The 20,244-nt window shown below is 46.3% G+C and overlaps 1 protein-coding gene and 1 long non-coding RNA gene across 3 annotated transcripts; both read right to left on the bottom strand.

The window, feature by feature from the left end:
* Nucleotides 1-1,907: 1,907 nt before the first annotated feature.
* Nucleotides 1,908-6,800, bottom strand: LOC129600008 (uncharacterized). Its single transcript, XR_008691999.1, has 3 exons — nt 6,393-6,800; nt 3,134-3,497; nt 1,908-3,010 (listed from the first exon to the last, which is right to left on the bottom strand). It is a non-coding gene; the product is annotated as an uncharacterized LOC129600008 (long non-coding RNA).
* LOC129600005 (uncharacterized) lies at nt 3,792-12,340 on the bottom strand. Of its 2 annotated transcripts, none has more exons than XM_055498381.1 (2): nt 11,967-12,340; nt 3,792-6,446 (listed from the first exon to the last, which is right to left on the bottom strand). In XM_055498381.1, exon 2 carries the CDS (start codon nt 4,796-4,798, stop codon nt 3,866-3,868), a length of 933 nt encoding a protein of 310 aa, XP_055354356.1. In that variant the 5' UTR covers nt 4,799-6,446; nt 11,967-12,340; the 3' UTR covers nt 3,792-3,865. The 2 variants fall into 2 exon arrangements, with proteins under 2 accessions (XP_055354356.1, XP_055354355.1); XM_055498380.1 differs by lacking the exon at nt 11,967-12,340 and adding an exon at nt 6,799-6,923 and having other exon boundaries at nt 3,802-6,446.
* Between the last annotated feature and the right edge of the window lie 7,904 nt (nt 12,341-20,244).

The raw sequence follows: 20,244 nt of genomic DNA, 5'->3' as shown, positions 1-20,244 counted from the left end.
CGAAAAAAAATGGGGCATGGTTGGGAGCGCTTCCGGTTGCCTCACTTGGCAACCTTCTTACGGACTTCGTGGTAAGAATCGCCGTTGGTTTGCGTCTGGGGGCACCGGTCATTACCCCACACCGCTGTGTTTGCGGTGAGTGGACGGATGCTCGGGGCTACCATGGGCTAAGCTGCAAGAAAAGCCGCGGACGAATCCCTACACATAAATGCCTGAACGCCATTGTGAAGCTCAGCCTCGCATCTGCTGGTTTCGAAAGTGAACTGGAACCGCAAGGCATCTTCCCAACAGACAGTAAGCGACCAGACGGTGTTACTTTAACACCTTGGGAGAGAGAACGAATGCTGGCATAAGACGCTACTTGCGTAAACACAATGGCCATATCGCACATTTTTGCGACATCCGCCCGAGCCCGAGCAGCAGCAGCACAGGCCGAGCAGGGCAAGATCGAGAAATATCGCGACATCGGCCAGGACTACGTGTTTTGCGCTCTTGGTTTTGAAACGCTCGGACTGCCCGGACCGGATGCTGTTCGCACGATAACGGAATTCGGACAGATGATACGACAGGAAACCGGCGAAAAACGAGCTACGGAATATCTTAGCCAGCGGATCAGTATCGAAATTCAACGAGGAAATGCGGCATCGATCTTGGGGACAGCGCCGATAGGGGCAAATTTAGACCAAATTTTCTCTGTGATTAGGCCGCCTCTGAATGTGATCGTTTCCGAAGTTATATGCCATTCATTGCACTTTTCTACCAAATTTCGTTTTTGTCTTTTATTATTATTTTTCTGTGTACGTTGAAGGAAAGCAGTTAGACTTTACACACATTGTTTAAAAAACTGTGTAAAGCAAACGCAGGCAGTACTTCTATTATGAGAGATCCAGGGTGGATCCCGTGGAGTGAGCAATGCTGAAAGTATTGCGAACGATGCAATAACACACGACATCCGCTCAACTACTTGCTGACTTTAATAATGAAAAATCACAAATCGGAGAGCCACTTGCAGTGCGCTCGCATCCGCATTGAGCGCCGCCCACGCACATGGCGAGAGACCGCAAACAAAGAACGGCTTTAGCCGTCAACCACTGAGAAGCGGACACGTCACAGACAGTAATACGTTGGCGTAGCGTTGCGCAGGTGAACGCCAGTGATCCATCGCTCACACTTCTGTGCCAAAGTGCTGATAAAAAATAACGCGAATACTGTAACATAGTCTATAACGCGAAGTAAGCTGGTGGCGTGATAGCAGCCATAATAAAATTGATTCTGTTAACGCTAATTACTTTTAGTTTATTAATCGACCGAAGCGAAGCGGGGGTCCTCTATGTTCCGAAAAACGGGACTTTTGTCTGTCAGTCTGTCACGTAGTCCGTAGTATAGGCCATAGTATAAGCCTAGGCCGTATCCGTAGTATAAGCCGTAGCATAGGCCATAGTATATAAGTCAAATATACGGGATGGTGGAGTGCGCAAAAGAATCTTTTGCTTCGGTCGCAAAAGAATTAGGTAATTTAAAAGTCTTTTTAAATCACCTAATTCTTTTGTATGCGTGCCTGTAAAACTTCGCTGCTGTTCTTAAAAAACAAGCGCCCTACCGGGTGGCTGAAGAAAATGGCCGTCTCCGTTTTAAGCTTATTTCTTGCAAACGATTCGTCGCAGCGTATCGTGTTTACACTCATTCGACAGAGAATTTTACTGGTGAAAGCACGCTGTGTGCGTAGCACAGGAGTGCGAACGGAACAAACGCGCTACCAACCAAGATCGTTTATTAAAATAAAATTTTAACTAGGGAAGTGCACCGCTGAAGCTAGCACTAAAAGACCGAAGCGAAGCTAGAACATATTTTACAGCACTTGAATTTTAATAAATGAATATTAATGAAATGAATTTTAATAAAGGCACTATCGCCCGACAAATGTAAATCATCCGCAGGATGATCAGAGGCCCAGAAAGGGAACACGAGGAAAAACACTGTCGACTAGTCAGGATATTCCTGGCTTGGAGATGAGAAATCCACCGAATGAGAGTGGGACCGTACATCTTAATGTACGGTCGAAATTCGAAAAATACCCGGGGATCGCAGAGCGACACCCACCGCCAACCTGTGCGGTGGCACTGCTTTCCTGACATGCCACGGGAAGGAACTCTGAGCTCCCGCGAGGACATACAGACTCAAAAAAACACAGAAACTGATGAGCAAAATGCGACCAAATACAAGCGCGGCGGCATATACTAGGTTAGAAAAATCACAAAAAATAGCGAATTTTATGAGATGCATTTCGTCATGATGCGTTCCATTCCGTAGAATCACTTGTCCTCCAAATCAGCACAATTCCGGCAGCACATCGCTCACGCATCAGTCAACATATCGGTGTCAGCATCAGCTGCAGCCGTGTCAGAAACGGAATCGGTTACAGCGGCGACGGCGACTGCATTCCTTGCATCGCCACGTATTTCGGACATTGGTTGCACAAATTGTGCCAGCTCATTTTCCACTGTATCGTGGAATTCTTCACCTTGCGGTGACGGCAAACGAATAAACGGCTGCTCAATATTATCGGCATCATCTAGATATTCATCTAGGTATTCGTGACGGTATCGATGATAGAACTCGAGTTGTTCCTCATCCATTTCGGACTCTTTCATTTTGCGTAAATACGCGTACGGACGCAGGTGTACGGCTAGTGCGGCGCATTATCGCGCGTGGGTCATGATTCACAGAGATCAGAACGGGTATTTAAAAAATGGAGCTGTGCAGCGCGGTATTTTGAATACGTGCGGTATAGTTGTTTTGACCATTCAGAGCGTAGATAAGCTCCGGATCGTGATGACACACGTTACCAGTCATTTCTACTGCGGATAATGCACAAAAAACCTACATAAGCGTTGGAAGATACCCGAATGTCTGAATCTGAGCATTGCGCATATTTCGCCAGCTGATACTGCGTCTGCTGGTATTGATAATAAGGTATTTGCGGCTGTGCCTGCGGGTTCACCGCATAGACCTGCGGCATAACATTTTGTAAATTTAACGCATCTCTCTCCCACTGACTGGGACTATGACGATTTAGGGGAATACATTCCCAATCACTTAGAGAAAACGTATCAGCATCTGAATTAGAATTTACCTAGTTCATCGGCATCTGCATTTGCGCAGAATAGTTTATCGGCAACTGCAGTGGCGCAGGATAATTAGGCTGCGGCGGCAAGTCGACAGGCAGTGGCATATCGCACCACTGTGGTTCGCGATCGGCTATCAATTTCCGGGCAGCGTCATTCACCCTGATACGCTGCCATGGTTTCGCCTGGAATACCGACTTGAAATGCGCTTCACCTAGTGTGGCGTACGCATCCAAACTGCAGGAAAGGATTTTATTAACCAGTCGGTTAACAACGGTTTCCTTCTCCCGTTCGTCGTACAATTTATCTTCGAAGAGACATTCGGCGCATTTTCGGCGGTTAGTGGTATACCGTGGTTAGTGGTGGCATCGGCTAAATATCGCATATAATAACATTATGTTAATTAATCGACAGTAATTAACCGGCAATGTGTTACCTATTTAAATCGGCTAAATAATTTCTTAATCGACATGATGATTCAGAGCAAAGAGGTACCAACCTCATATTGTGGGGAATTAGTCAGCTTATAATTTTAATTATTATTTATACAGAACTCTACAGTTCAGTCGGTAACACATTTCTATTTTAATTCGGCGATTTGTGCAAAAGGAACGGACCACATTTTAACGGGGAAATCTACGGCTAATATAATAATTATCCAATTAGTTGTTAATTATTAGGCGGCTAAGTGAAAATTTATTAATTATTATCGACAATAAATCGGCTTTTAATGTGTTATTTTATCGGCGTGATGGTCCCGGTTCATCAGCCCGGTTAATACGCCAAGTGATACCACGTTCCGGATCGTTTGTAGAAATACTACGCGGATCTAGTACTAACTCGGACACGGCTAATTCCACATAATGATCAACACGATTTCCCATATCGGGACGAACCGTGCAAATATACTGCGCGATTTCGTCGACTGTCGATCCCTGGTGATCGTTAATTTCTCCGGCCGCACGGGTAACTACTTCTTGCCAAGAACTGGCACCTAACAATGGATATTCAAGCAGAAACGAGATGTGCGGCGAAACGGTATAATACGCCAGCAATTGCTGAGTAATAAAACGGCGTAATAATCTACCCTCTTCATATGCGCGGGTAACTGCGGTTACAACGGCTGTCGAATTATTTCGATGCCTAAGGCGATCGATAATTCTTCCAAAAATCGGCTCTTCACGAGATCGAAGGATCTGCCCGAAAGTATCTGCCAGAACAGCCAGAGTAGGTTCTGAAGGCGGCGGCGGCGGTCGAATGACCGTGTTCTTCTTTCGCTTCTTATCGGGCGGCGGTAGACCTAAGTCTTTTACTGGCACACCAGTTACGGCATTCATTCGCGTGCGGTTTGTTTCGGCCAGGGCATATCGCGGCACAATAAACCCGGCAATCTCTACGAGTATTTCCCTACGGAGTAACTCGTGGACGGCTTCCAAAATCATAGGAAACTGTTGTGCAGCAGAACGCGGTCGCATCGGCAATGTAAACGTTATGTAGTTCGCTATTTCGGCTACAGAGGAACCAAGTCTATTGTGAATATCGTGTAAAGCGATAGTCACGGCTCCTCTGAAACTTTCCGGCGTATTAACGATCATCCGCTCGTACCACCTACGGCGATGATCGGTCGGCGAATACATTATCGTACCTGACCAATGTTGGTACACTTCGAGCATTTCGCCCCGGTTAACTGCGCCTTGAATCGCTAGGCGAAAGCGTTCACGATTAACATCTCTGTTAACTTTGCTCCGATAGGTCTGGAATAAAAAGGTAAATGATGCGACTCTTTCCTTATTCTTCAGATCTTTAAAAAACTGAAAAGCGGCTCTAACATTACACGCAATTCGTCTTCCGGTTCATCGTGCTCCGCTACAAACGGCAGCGAAGCATTGGACCGCGAAGAATCTTCCGAATAATTCGACGATTTATTCGGTGACTTTTTAGGTGACGGCTTCTTAGTAATCGGCATATGTTCCGGAAATTCCGGCGACGGTACACGGACAGTTGAAGGAGTATTAACATTCTTCCCGTTTGATCCTGCATCGACTGATCTAAATCACCAACTTCGACAGTCGGCTCATCGATTACGAGTCTATTCGGCTCATCTGCATCGCTATCAAACAGCATCGGTTTATTTGGTCTCGAACCAGGATGATTTGCCGTTGCAACTCCTCCCGATCCTGACGCAACTTCTGCCTACGCTGTGACTCACGCAGAGCCGTTTCGGTACTAAGATTACCGGTTGCCTCTGGAGACAATCGCGGCATTTTATTTGGCGACAGCTGTCCGTCTTTAGACTGCTTAGGCACACCATCAGTCTGTGCCACCGGCAAAGTACCACTCTGTGATACGGGTAAATTCGGCATACGAACTGGCGTACTAATTTCAACAACTCCCGGTCGCACTATTGTACTAATAGGGAACTGCTGATCAGTCGGCAAAATTATAAAACGGTGTTGCGATAGAGAGCTTTTGCTCACCGGTCGAAGACGTACAGCAGTATTCGGCGGTGCAACAACCATACGCGGCTGTGCTGACGGCGCATGACCCGGCACAACCGGCCTGATTTGAATTACTCGCGGCAGCAATGTCGGCGGTATGCCGGCCCCATTACAAGCGTATGTCGACGGTGACCTATGGTAACGCGTGCCAAATTCATGTGTGGGTCTCCCGGCACCAGAGGCGGCAACGGCGTAATGACCGGCGTTTCCGTGATACGAATCTCATGGCAACGGCGTAATGACCGGCGTTTCCGTGATACGAATCTCATGCGGCACTGGGTAATTTAAACGGATCACACCGTGATCTGATATCGGGTTGCAACGCGCACCTTGCGGAGTCGCTAGGTACGGCTGTGCCACTACGGCAGGTTCTTGCACATTACGTGCCGGCTGAATAGACGGAGGTTCACTCTGGAACACGTTCAAATTTATCGGCAGTAATTGTACTGGCGCCTGTGTTTCCACCGTGCGTACAGTCAGCTGAATTACGGCTACATTCTGTACTGGTTCGACATTAGACTGTCCGGCTTGAATATTTCGTACATTTTCCGGCGATTCATCTGGCGGAAAATTCTTGCCATCATCTTCCTGCATACGGCTTAATAATTCTTGATAACGGTCATAATCGGTAATATATACCGGATCGGTCTGACTAGAACGAGAAACCCGTACGGTGTCAATCTGAACCGCCTCTTCCTCAGGTTATCATCATGTAACAGAATATTCAAACGCTGAGTTTTCGGCGGCGTTCACGGCGTTATGCCATTACCTGAACCCCGCGGTCGTTGCGGCTGACGGCCTTGGCGTTCCATTCCGACTTTGCCTACAACACAGTGAGCACGGTGAGTTAGCAGCATAATAATTACATAAATAATTCAAGAATTAGTTCAGTAATTGATCGGTAATAATTTCGGCAATTATTTCGGTGATTTAGCGGAATCATTAACAGAGATACGGACCACTACGTTAGTGGAATTCTCCAAGTCGGAGCGGCTAATTACATTAGAATTCGACAAGAGGTACGAACCACCGTAATAGGGGGAAATAGTAGGGTTAAGTCGGCAAGTGGTACGGACAGCAACGTTAATAACGAAATTACCGTACATGTACGTATCCTGTTTTGTTACGGCGTAAATGCAACTTTAATTTAATCGACTTTTTCTTATTGTTTTTACGGCTATTATCAGCGACAACCACGCCTTCCGGTTCCCACTGATCATTGTCGTTTCCGACGGCAGCATTATTTTCGACATTATCGTACGACTTCAGTAATGTCTATTGATTCGGCTGATATGAACGGCTCAGCGTCCACATTCAGACCATTTTCGGCTGATTTCGGGATCGAGATAATAGAAGTTGTTTCCTTCCGATCCTCTTCGGTTGTATTATAACGTTTGAGGCGCTCGCAATTAAGAATACGTGTTTCTCCCGGCTTATCTTTATTCTCGATTTCGACTGCGTTGGTGTACGGGAAACCAGCAACTTCCCATCTGCCTCCGAATTTCTCACGGAAGGATTCGGTTTAACCTTTCTTCTTCTCTCGCTTTAGAAGAACTAGTTCACCGATCTGATAATCGTCTTCCCTGCGTTTCTAATTAAAACGCTCGGCAGTTTTAACAAATTCTTCTTGGATATTGATTTCGGATATTAACTCATGCGCTCTCGCTAAATTATGACGAAATTCATCCATATATTCGGCTATCGACGCATGTTCGGCTGGTATATTGGTCTTATTGACCGTATCGGCTGGGATGACTTGCTCGCTCCCGTACAACATATAGTACGGCGACATGCGAGTGGACTTATTTTGGACACGATTTTTAGCGGCTACATTATTAGCTACGGTAACAGCATGATTAGGCTCGTTAGATTCGACATTCGCATTATTACTCACGGCTGCGTGCGTTCGGCTTTAATTGTGATCTACACGCTATTGTCGGCTCATCTCTTTTAAATTCCATTACCGACGCCATTGGATCGAAGCGTGACCGAGGCGCTCGGTTAGCTTGTAGTTTAATTTTCTTTTTGCTCGTGGCCTTTGCCTTGGGTATCGGAACAATTACGGCTTTAGGGATCGGCTCTTTAGGAATTGCAGTAGCAGTAATAGTTGGTTCCGATGCCACGGGTGTCGGAACAATTTCTTCAATAGTATTCGGCTTTATTGGTTGAATAGCTATCGGCTGAAGTACAACAGTGTTAATCTTACGGATACACTGTAACTAGTTTTTTCGAACTAAATAGAGAGTATCGGCCAAGAAATCTTGTCCCAATAGTGCTTTAGTATCGTTAACGGTCGGCTCAATATAGAAGGTATGGTCGGTCGATTGATTAAAGATATGTACTTTTACTACACAGTAGTGGGTAACTAAGAACCCGCACATACCTCCTATTCCTCGAATATTGAACGCCTTAATTAGGGGAAATTTTTCAACGTTTAGTTCATCGACAAACTCATTCGAGATGAGTGATGTGTCAGCTCCAAGATCGACCATAACTTGAACGCTACGGCCATTAATAAACTCCCACTGTGTTAGCGGTGGTGCTCGGCTTGGTTCTCTAGTAGAATCGGTAGTAGAATAATCGATATTGATGTCGTTAACAATCGGCTCAGATAGGTTGGTCGCTTCGGTGATTCGGATACCACTAATTGTTATTGATTCACGAGTATCCGGCGATTCACCAGTCATCGGGGAAGTACTGCTGGCGGTTACTCCCCGTTCTCGTTTTCCTGGCTACTTGCTGATGCAGCAAATTCAATCTGCTGCGGCGGCGGTGAGCACGACGTCGGCCGCGGACCGTTCGGATGGACCGGGCCTTGGTTGCGCGAATGGGAATTGTTACGGGAGCGGCCGCTATTAGGCGTACCCGCCTCACACCGGTTTGACTTCGGTTCCGGAAATCCCGGGCGTACCGACAAGTTCCCGTTACCCGATCATGATACGACAAATAGATCGGATTTTCGGCTTGAGACACATCCTTAAACTTCCATGCCTCAAAGTCGTGCCCGCAGAAATCGCACTGTTGGCAATACTCAAGTACCATTGCGCATTTCCTTCTCCAGTCGCATTTCCTTCTCCAGTCATGGAGCCCGTTTAGTATTTTCTGGAATACGTCCAGAGTTCTCGGCCCACAACTGGCTACGACTCGGCTGTTGGTTATTATTAATATTATTACCGGCTGGTCTTATTTTGTTGTTGTTATTAGCGTTGCAAGCTGGCCTAATGTTACCATCATTGCCATTACCGCCAGGTCTTGGTCGGCGATTCGCATTGGGACGCGGTGGGCTAGCGGCTGCTGCAGCATAGCTCACCGGCTTCGGCTGGGTCTGTACCAAACAAACGGTAACTGAATCGGCATCTTGATTCTTACGCTTGCTACCGACTGGGATTACATACTTGTCGGGATTACTCGCCCTCAAGTACCTTATCTTTTCTAGAATTTCTTCCGGCGTACGACGATCCATGCCCTCGATTTTATCATGCAAAGTTGCATGCATCTTTACTCCCTTAACCAAGAAGGCGACAAATTGTCCCGGCGTGCCGGCATAACCTGCCTTTTCTCTCAGCGTCATCAACGCCTGAAGGAAACTCTCAAGCGATTCTTGACCTGGTCGGTACGTTCGACTCTTTAATTCGGACAACGCATTAACAGAGCGTCTAGTATCACCAAACCGCGCGTCCAATTGATCGCGCCACTCCCGGTACGTAGTCGGCTTATTAACCGACGTTAGCAGACCATTGTACCATATGATTGCCTCGTCCTTCAGGCAGTAAGCGAGCTCGGAAATCTTACGCTCGTCACTGACCCAGCGGTTTCCTTAGCGGCTAGTTCAAATTTTATAAGGAAGCTATCAATATCTTCCTTACTGCCACTGTACGACGGCCTTGGTACCGGCTGCCGTATGGCATCGACTAGATCCGCTTTTCTTAACGGACTATAAGTTCAGCTTATTTGCTCGCTCTTCCTTCCTAGCTCTTCCCGCAATAGCTCGCGAATAGCTACTGATTCGGCTTGCGAAACTCGTTGCTGACTAATACGTTCGGCTGTACTATGAGTCGACTCCATGCAGGAGTGCATGGTCTCAGTCTGAAAAGTACGCACTCGGGGAGCCGGCCTTCCTTCGTATTCGATTTGATTTTCGGCTGCGGCCATCATCTGTTGATGCGTCGTCAACAGGGGGCTGTACTTATCGGCTGATTCATTGAATTCCGACCGGACCTTTTAATTTGTCTCTTTTAATTTCGAGATCGAAATTAACCGGTCGTTAGATTCGGTATTTAGTCTTCCAATATCATGGACGGCATTTAAATACTGATTACGGAATCCGCTCGACGAATTTCTGTTCGGATTTTAAGTCGGCCTGTACTTTTTGTAATTGGGCTTTTAACTTTTCAATCTTATTTTCGCGTTGTCTAACATGGACTGCTAGCCCGACAGCGGCTTCGCTCGCCTTATTATGGGAGCCTTTAGCAACCCGTAGTTGCTCATTCTTTTTAGGTTGTCCTTTTCGGCTTTTATATCGCAAATCGTTTTGTTACGCTCTGCGATATCCAGTTCGGCTTTTCAAGTCGGACTCTAAAGTCCGATACTTGATTCTGCAGTTCTACTACTGCATCTGTAGCTTGCAATAAAAGGCTCATTCTCCGATCGGCTGTATCGGTGGCATTTTCAAAACCGGAGTCATGTCTTTACCCAAGACTGTGTCGATTAGACTGGGACTAGAATGGGCTTTCGGCATCAACGGTACTACCGTTCTCGGCTCTTCGTCCTCATCGTCCGACGAGTCGGGCAGCCTATTGGACTCAGGATCGCTAATATTAATAAGCGATGCCGAAGATGTCGACGTGGTCGACTCGGTTATGCTACCTAATCTTTTGACATTTGGTGGCAAATCTTCGATCATTGCCTCATCTAGATTCATATGAACCACCGGCGAGGTCGGCTGTACTACCGACTCGGATACCGGTAGATCGGCTAATGGTGCTCTTTTCGGCTTCCTTTTATTTGTTTGTAGTACTTGATGTACTACTTCTTCCCCACCGGCTACGATCTGTTTTGCTTTACCACGGGTAATTTTGCCGGCGTTAGCGTTATCGTTTGCCTCATTAGTCTGGCTGACATTGTCCGGCTGGTTCCGGATAATCCGATCGGCTTTTTCAATTAAACCATTGGCAAACTGCCTTGGCTTATTCAAGGGAGTCCGATGCATGTCGGCAATATTATTAAAATACAAACGATGATTATCACGTTTGTATTCTAATAAAGAATACGTCAAATCAAACGGCAACTCGATTTCTATTTCCCATAAATGGGTCGGAGTGAAATCGACCAACCCGCGAAAAGACTTCCAATCAAAGTGAAAATAAGATGGTCGAGTAATTTCGGCGATTAATATATTATAAGTAAGGTACGAATATTGATTATCGAATTACTTCAATAATCAGTCGGTAGTTAATACAATGATCGTATTTTACGGTAATATCCTACCGCAATTGATTTGGCTAAATATCGTGTTATGAAACACACGCAAACATGTATCGAAATTGGCGGCTAGTATTGCAGTGTACTGCAATGTCAATAAACGCGACTCGGTAGCTATGGTGAAACACGGTAGCAGCAGCTTTCGTGTTCGGTAACGATCGGCAAAATCCACTGCGATATTCCGCAGTCGACCGTGGACTTGACTTTGCAAAATTTGAAATTTTACAGAGCACAAATCACAGTGTTTCTACCGTGATTATTCGGCAAAATATTAAAAGATTCGTTCGCAAGACTGAGCAGAAGTATGCAGGAGTATCGCGTACTACACACAGTTGCTTCGGCGACCGTATTCCATCGACTCTACGAAAATACATACGTAATCAATTTTCATCGATTACAGTTGGCAAATCTTGCAGAAAAATATCGGCAAATTGGGTCCCGTAATTCTTACGAATTATAGTTTAAAGTATACGGCAAAGACGCAATTTTAAATTGCTAGATCGGCTACCAAAAACGATGACACACGGTAGCGTTGACAGCTCCCGTGCGCGGCTAAATTCGATGATTGTGGATGAATTCTAACGATTTTATCCTTTCGAAATACCAAAATTTCATGGCGGTAATTTTCTGCTATTGCAGAAACAATATTGACGGCTGAATCGACTGAAAAATCGACCTTTAAGTCGATATTATTACGGCAAGATCGGCCAAGCTGACTCAATAGGACAACTCCGAAAAGCTTCTGTAATCGGCAATATTTCGAAAAGTAAAACAATATTCCTTTCGGAAACTGTTCGGCTAGCTATTCTGAATTTTATTTCAGAAATTTTCAAAATTTATCTGCTGGAGCAGATCGGCTTACCTGAGCTGACTGTCTGACGATGCGACGACGTGAGATGACGTTGCTGTCTGCTTGCTTCGGAAATTCTCGTCCGAATGCAGGATCGTTTCTGCACTCCCCACTTGCTTGCAGAAGTATCCCCGATATGTGGGCTTGCTTCTGGTTCCGGAGGGAGACGGTTATCGGTGAGTGGCGACGGGAAATCGTTGCAGGAGCTCCGGGGTATCGGGTAGCTGCAGTTGGTATTTCCTCGTCGGGCTGTACGGCTTCATTCCACACTTCGCTGTAGACGAGATGCAGAATCCGGTAGGCGGTACAGGGAATATCGGCTGCGCGCGCAGTTGAGTTTACGCACAGTTTAAAGTGCGAACGATCTGCTAAATACGGCTCACGAGGCAAAGTGCCTGCTTGCCAACAGAAAAAGTTACTCTAATACAGGGATGCGGAAGATCAAACCCGCAACTCTCCACCATGAAAGCACGCTGTGTGCGTGGCACAGGAGTGCGAACGGAACAAACGCGCTACCAAACAAGATCGTTTATTAAAATGAAATTTTAATAAAGGCACTATCGCCTGATAAATCTAAATCATCCGCAAGATGATCAGAGGCCCAGAAAGGGAACACGAGGAAAACAAAAGTTAAATCCGAGCGCTCTGCTTCACTTGCAACTGCAGTGAAGAGAAACCTTGCACTGTACGAGCAAGGTACAGATCTACCCCCAGTCCTCCGCACCCCAGCCGGAAGAAACGCAGCAGTGACGATGATCCCATTCGCCAAGTCGGCCAAAAAATCGATGATGGATCAGTCTCGGGCGCCATGCGAGTTCTGCTATCCGCAGATTCAGTAGCAGACTGCACGTTCGAGGACCTTCAAAGTTTGCGAGAGGAGCACCCATTAAGCGCCCCACCGTCCACGGCTCGTCACGCCACAACCGCTGCTAATGCGCCTGCTTTCACGGCTGCAGAAGTTATTGCTGCTATCCACACTTTCCCACGGGGCTCAGCCGCAGGACCAGATGGCTTACGGCCTCAACATTTGCTGGACATGGTGGGCTCGAAGTTAGACGATCATAGCGGATCCCTCTGCGAAGCCATTGCCTCTGTTTTGACGCTGATTGCGCAGGGTAAAATACCTGCTGACATACGGCCGATCTTCTTTGGTGGTTGATTACTGGCGTTGCGAAAAAAAGACGGTGGACTGCGCCCGATTGCGGTAGGACTGTCGCTGCGTCGCCTGATTGCTAATATTATTTGCAACAGGATAGCGGATCGGGCAACTGCTTTGCTCACTCCTCACCAGTCTGGCTTTAACGTTCGGGGCGGAGCTGAAGCTATCGTTCACGCAACCAGACATTTTATACAGTCCTCACCGGAGAGTATAAAAGCGCTCGTGGAGATCGATTTTCGCAATGCCTTCAACACCGTATCCCGAGAAATAATACTGGAGGCTGTGCATACCCATTTCACTGAGTACGATGAATTCTTCTGGTCGGCGTATGGGTATCATTCTTCCTTGTTCATCGATCAGACAGTGCTGTCGTCTGAATGTGGAGTGCAGCAGGGCGACCCGCTGGGACCTTTGCTATTTTGCCTTGCATTACTTCGTGTGATTGCTACGCTCGGTACTGAGCTTAACGCTTGGTACCTTGACGACGGAACCCTAGGCGGAGCTCCGGCGACAGTTGCAGAAAACCTCACTCGGGTAATTGAAGGCGCTCGTGCCACTGTACTGGACATAAATGAATCAAAATGCGAGCTTTTTCTATCGGGAGGTACCGAAAGTGAACGTCAAGAAGTTGTCAAGTTTTTTGTTTCGCGTCATCCACAGCTCCGTGTGATGTCTAACTCCACTTTAACGCTACCAGGCGCCCCGGTTCAGGACGACGCGATCAGTGACATCCTTGCTGAGAAATCATGTGTTATAAAAAGAGCCTGCGAACGCTTGCAACTCCTTCCTAGCCACCACGCACTATATCTGCTCAGGCATTGTTTGGGCGCCCCGAAAATAATATATGTTATCAGATGTTGCAATGCCTGGAAACATCCAAACCAGCAATATCAAATTGTTGACGCTCGTGTTTTCAGGAACTCAGTAACGTTCGCGTGAACCACGACGACTATCCTTGCTGGCGACAAGCGACTCTTCCGGTTAGTCGAGGAGGAATTGGCATACGTCGTGCGGAAGAATTATCACTCCCAGCCTATTTGGCTTCGATTCAACTCCGCATTTGATTTGTTATTGTCGATGCTTCCTCATACCCGGCAGTAGACGCATCAGAAGCAATAGAGCTGTGGAAAGTTAAAGCTCGACAACCGGAAATGCCAGAAGTTGCCTTCTGGAAGCTGCAAAAAACATGGAATTTGCCACTTTGCAATGTGTCAGTTTCGGTCTTAATGGACTTATTTCCCTCAGCCCACATCGGCAACCTTCTCGACGACGAGACTATGAAAATCTCAATTGGTTTGCGTCTTGGAGCAGATATTTGCGAGCCACATAACTGCACCAAATGCCATAAATTGGTGGACAAGCTCGGACACCACGGGTTATCGTGCAGTTACTCAGCCGGTAGACATGCGCGCCACGGAGGGCTAAACAATATCGTGTGTCGGGCATGTGCATCAGCCGGAATTCCAGCTAAGCTTGAACCACGCGGCACGTCGTTAACAACAGATCGACGCCCAGACGGTTGTACAACATTTGCCTGGAAAATAGGGATGTGCCTGGCCTGGGATGTAACGTGCGTCGACACAATGGCCCTTTCCCATCGCCCGTCAACGTCGGTTACGGCAGGTGCTGCTGCTGTTCAAGCAGAAGAAAAGAAATCTCGATTTTATGCATATTTACAAGGGCGCTACATCTTTTCTCCGATCGCCTTTGAGACTATGGGACCCTAAGGCCCGTCAGCTATCGCCATTGTAAAAGAGTTGGGCAAAAGATTGGAGCAGCACACGGGAGAGCGTCGATCGCATGAATTTCTGCGCCAACGGCTTTCACTAGAAATTCAGCGCGGAAATGCAACATCTATCCTTGGCACGATGGACGGAGTGGATAGTTTAAATGAAGTTTTGCTGTTGTGAATATAATATCACGTTTTTATTTTTCTTCCACCTGATCTGTATGTTGATTATTATTAAAGTTTTGTATAGGAAAACACAGTCGACTAGTCAACAGCACTTGAATTTTAATAAATGAATATTAATGAAATGAATTTTAATAAAGGCACTATCGCCCGACAAATGTAAATCATCCGCAGGATGATCAGAGGCCCAGAAAGGGAACACGAGGAAAAACACTGTCGACTAGTCAGGATATTCCTAGCTTGGAGATGAGAAATCCACCGAATGAGAGTGAGACCGTACATCTTAATGTACGGTCGAAATTCCTAAAATACCCGGGGATCGCAGAGCGTCACCCACCGCCAACCTGTGCAGTGGGACTGCGATTCTGACATTGGCTACTAAAAACAACTAAGATTGTTAAGCAAACTTCAGACATGCTACCTAGCGATGGGACGAAATGAAAGTGTAGAAAAATTTATCGTGTCCCAGCTCGCAACATCCAGAATCTTGCGCTATTTCTTTCCCGCACGAGCTCTTTGACCTTCTTCAAATTTTTTATTTGGAGCAAGACTTTAAGTGTATTATTTTTTGACCAGTTTCCGAATCGAACACATTAATTTGTGCTCAATTCGAAAACCGCAACGAAAAGCTATTTAGCACTGCATTGCAGGAGAATTTCTAACTGATATAAATTTACATTGCCCATGGTAATTTCTAATGAGCAAATTATACATACGGCTGAGTCTACTGACTACAACATTAGGAAGATAAGCGGAAGAAATGCAATAGCATGCTTGACTCGGATAGCAGTGGACTGGCTCGACAATTTTTTAACCGCTCTGCTATTTTCTGTCATTTCCTACAGCCTTACACAGCGAATTCAGCAAGTCTTTCGAAATACCATACGCAATTTGGTATACCAAATTTTATCTCGTATATCTGGTAAAAAATTGTACCATTGGCCCCTGCCTGATATACCATTGGTAAATGGTATATCAGCCGTACCACAATACCAGTTACCATTTGGCATCTACAACCCTAGCTCAGCTGACAATGTAGTTGACCTTTGTACCATCCGATTCAAACTCGCATGCAGTGACGTTGGGATCTCAGGCCAGAGAGCTCATGTCCAGTTACCGCAACGTTTCGCTGTTTCCAGCCCACGAACATACGAAACAAATCGTGTGCCGCCGTTATTACGGTAGTACGGATTTACCGCGATATCACTTCCGTCGAACAAGTAGCTGCGGCTTGGTGATATACCGCGCATACGCTAGCTGCCTTTCCATGATGAGAGTTGCTGAGGATTTGCTTAACACCTTTACGATTGAGCGTGCCTGGTACTGCTTTGCAATAGGAAGTTGTGACGGCACAATATCGTCGCTCCATGAGTACGATAAGAACGAATTGCCCTGTCAGATTGGTTGATTCAGAATCTTTCACCTCAAATCCGACCGAAATTTCGGTCAGCCCTGTTGACAAAGTCGCGAATGATGAATGTGTGAGTTTGTCTATCGTCGTTATCCGCATAAATCCATTTCCGATTGCTCTGTTTCCAGGCACTTTGCTGGTTACGAACACTTCAAGGGTATCCGGGTCAGTAAGCACGGTGAGAATATCTGAAACCGGTGCCCCACTGCGGAACAGCGCATATCCGTGACTGCAATATAGTGAAATTAACTCACATAATACTTGTAAGGTCACGGCACATTCACTGTGTACGACCGAATTTTGCTAGTTCAGTTAGTCAACAGCATACAACTTTTAGCTTAAGCATGTGAACTGAATTAAAAAAACTCTACAGCCTCTTTACGCTACCCATATCAAAAGCCTTGAAATCCATATTAAAAGTTTCCTTTCTCGATGACGTTACATTTGGAGGAGCAGTTGACGTTGTGTGCGAAGACATCACGTTTGGGCGATGTCAGCCGAATTGGGACTACAGCTCATGCTTGGGCCGTTCCAGTAGTACTCACTCACAAAGGAGCTGTATTACGGCAGACCAGCTCTGTCAACCAGAAGGTTCGGCTGCTAACTCTATTCCAAGCTGAACCTGGATTGTGGTTGAACGCATGTAGCCGGCAAGAATGTTAACATGTTCACGGTTCACGGTGTGAGCATTTTTGACGGGCGAAAATGCTCACGAATGAAATCAAGGATGTAGTGTTCAGATTTTCTATGCATTGTGGTGAGAATTTAGTTTTCCTAGATTCTGCGATCGTGGTTGTTTATCGGCTTTCTTATAATTCAAGGAAGACCTGAACGAATTAATGGAAAACATAACAGTGTTCGCACGAAAATTGTATTTTTTAACTTTTCCGAAATCAGGCAAATCCTTCATGCTAGGGTGTTTCGATTTTCGAACCATTCGCGCCCTATACACACTACTATGCAGTATGCATCGCGTAAATGCGTAATTGTGCGACGCGTAATTAGGCATTTAGATAAAATATTCCTGTATCCAGCCCAGTCGTCCTACCTTTGGAGAATAAAGTCCTTACAGATCCCATGCGCAGTTGTTACCATCGCAGTTAACGTCGTTACATCGTTGCGTTTGCGAGCAAATTATACTCATTATGAAGAATTAATCAACATCTGGAGTTGTATACTGCTGCCGAATTGCTTACATGTGCAACTAATACTAGAAGTATCCAATTACCGGAATTGTTGAAGTTGAAATGTGTAAACTGTAAACACAAAAGACCGGTCTTTAATATTGCACTAGGTTCGATTCCCGTTCTTTCTGTTATTGTTTTATGGAAATTTATTGATGTTTATGTTTAAAAATTAATGCAAGGTTATAAGATTATAAGACTGCAGGTTATAAGAAGTGACCCGTATACCAGCTGTGTTTTACTTACACATTACACAGCATGGTAATTTACATGTAGACGCGTTTATGCGAAGTACTAGTTTCTTTTAGTTCTTCAAGATATTCCGTAACATTGCCGTTGCTCTACCGTAGGTGTGCGAGAGGAATGAATGAGTGGAATGTTCATTCAATTCACCTAGAGCAACGGCAATGTCTGTCTGTACCTGTTATGCACTTTATGCAGCACAGCGCAAAGCGGAAGTATACAGTAATACAAAGCACACTGCACTCTGATATCTTCAGTGTCCACTACTGTACAACACATAAAGCCGATGTTGCTTGGTTTTACTTCAAATGACCGATGAATGACGTACATATTTTTTGATAATAATTATTATTTGTGTTGTGTAAGCGCTGCCCACTTTACCACTTTGGACATCGTATTATTTTGTGAGCAAGGACCCCGGGCAGGGATGCTCACGCAGTAAGCTTAATGCGGTAATCGGATACCGCTAACATTTGCCGCTCTCGTATGAGCATCTGCAGACAAGCATCAAACGCGTTGGTACTCTACATGGCGGCAAGCAGGCGGTTCATATTTCACTCGTTAACATGGGCGCCGGGCAGGGATGTTCACGTTTGTGAGCACGCGTGCCGGGCGGGGATGATCACGCTTGAAATTGTACGGTAATCGGTAATAGAACGGTAATACAAACCGCGTTGATTAAAAATTGATAAAAAACGTTAAATCTCTGTTATGGCTGACCCTCGGACTCTGTGTATCTGTGTAATACATGTTACAGATTGTAACAGGCAAGCGCAGGGAGCTCACGGGATGTCTTTATTGACATAAAGGCTGAACACCACACTGCGTAATAGCAGGAAGAAAGAACAAAGCCAGTATGGCTGAATCTAGAAACCTGTTGCTAGAAGCGTTCTTGAGCGTGTCCAAACGTAAATTTGCGCTGGCGGCAACCACGTGCGTGATGCGGCCATATCAGCTGTGTGATGCTGAGCGCAGACTGGACTCTATCCAACGCGAGCGTATAAGCGCTGAGTCATACGGCGAGAGAGGGACGAGAGAGCAAGTATGCTCAGTGTGTGCGCACGCGGTGTATCCACTTCGGTGGATGAGTGCAGTGCAGCGTCACACGTACGTACAAGAGAGAGGCGAATACGGCATGTAAGTGAGTGCAAGCACGCCACTTGTGGGCGTAGCACCAAGCACAGGATCGTACGCCTGATATGCCTCTGGGCGGGAATCCGAGCTCCTGCGAAGAATGCTCCGACTCGCTACCGCACCAGTGTGTCGCACAACTCTCCGGTTGGACCCAGTGTGGGGTCGCCGGTACGCGTCCTCTGGCCGCGGGATTCCGGTGTCCGGTTGACCGTCCCATCTTTTCCTTCCGGACCCGTGAGAGGCAAGCAGCTCACGGCCGAAAAGCCGGAGGTCGCTCGGGCGTTTCGTTGGACCGGTAATGCGTCTGTTGGCTGGCTTCTTGCTTCGGTTGGCATCGGAGAACAATGTAAAAGGAGAGATGTAATGAAGATTTATGCAACGCGAAAGAAAAATATGCAATAAAGTTTAATCACACAATTTCTGTGAGCAAAAGTTAAACAAAACAGATCTGTTAAAAAGATCTAACTAGAAAAATACAATTCCGTTTGTTAGGAAAAAAAAATTCTAGGAAAATGCAAAATCTATCCGGGGGTTTATTCCGACTAGGATGACTTCCACGGGGCGTCGAGTCCATGGGGTCTCCTGTCCAGTGTTGTCCGGTAGAATGGATCCGAGGCGTCAGTTCTCGGGTTATCCGTCGTGACCGGTAAAATTCACCTAAGTCGGGTAAGCACGGTGAAACACTTACTTCCGACTCGCATCGGCCCGTTGCGAATGGAGAGGCACTGTCGTAGTTACGAATGCCGAGGCATCCTCTCTGTGTGGAGGAGTTGGACCGAGGTCGGTTGACCAAGGTCGGCCTACCGGTGAGTCGACCGGCGGCATGGAATTCCGGCTAAGTTTCGAATTCAGAGGATGAGGTCGGAAAAAACCGATACTCGTGTCATGCAACCTTTGTGGTTGCTGAGTACGGCAGTTCCGTTCAAAAGTGATCAGTTAAAACCGTTCAACCTGCTACCACGAGCCTGGTTATGGTTTCATCCGAGACGAACTAGCTCGAAGGTCCGGTCGGAAATTTCATGTTTCTTCGGCGGAAATGGTCGGCTGACTACTACCTTAAGCTCTCTGGCGAGGAGTAGTATTTTCTTCCGTTAACTTCCTGGTCTGCATTCCGTTGTACCAAGCCGACCTGTGGTTGGTCATAATGTTATTCATTCATTGGTCGGTTGCAATGATATAGGATGAGTGGTCGGTCGGATATTTCGTTCCTCGATGGTCGACCAAAGTAACCTGTGATGTCCATGTTC

The sequence above is a fragment of the Paramacrobiotus metropolitanus genome, unplaced genomic scaffold (assembly GCF_019649055.1).
Source record: "Paramacrobiotus metropolitanus isolate TYO unplaced genomic scaffold, Prichtersi_v1.0 Parri_scaffold0000160, whole genome shotgun sequence".
NCBI classification, from domain to species: domain Eukaryota; kingdom Metazoa; phylum Tardigrada; class Eutardigrada; order Parachela; family Macrobiotidae; genus Paramacrobiotus; species Paramacrobiotus metropolitanus.
The sequence above is the reverse complement of the archived record's forward strand: the minus strand, read 5'-3'. Positions and strand labels throughout refer to the sequence as shown.

Excerpts from the sequence above, each read along its gene's own strand:
- LOC129600005 (XM_055498381.1), bottom strand. The coding sequence starts at position 4,798 with ATGCTCGAAGTGTACCAACATTGGTCAGGTACGATAATGTATTCGCCG.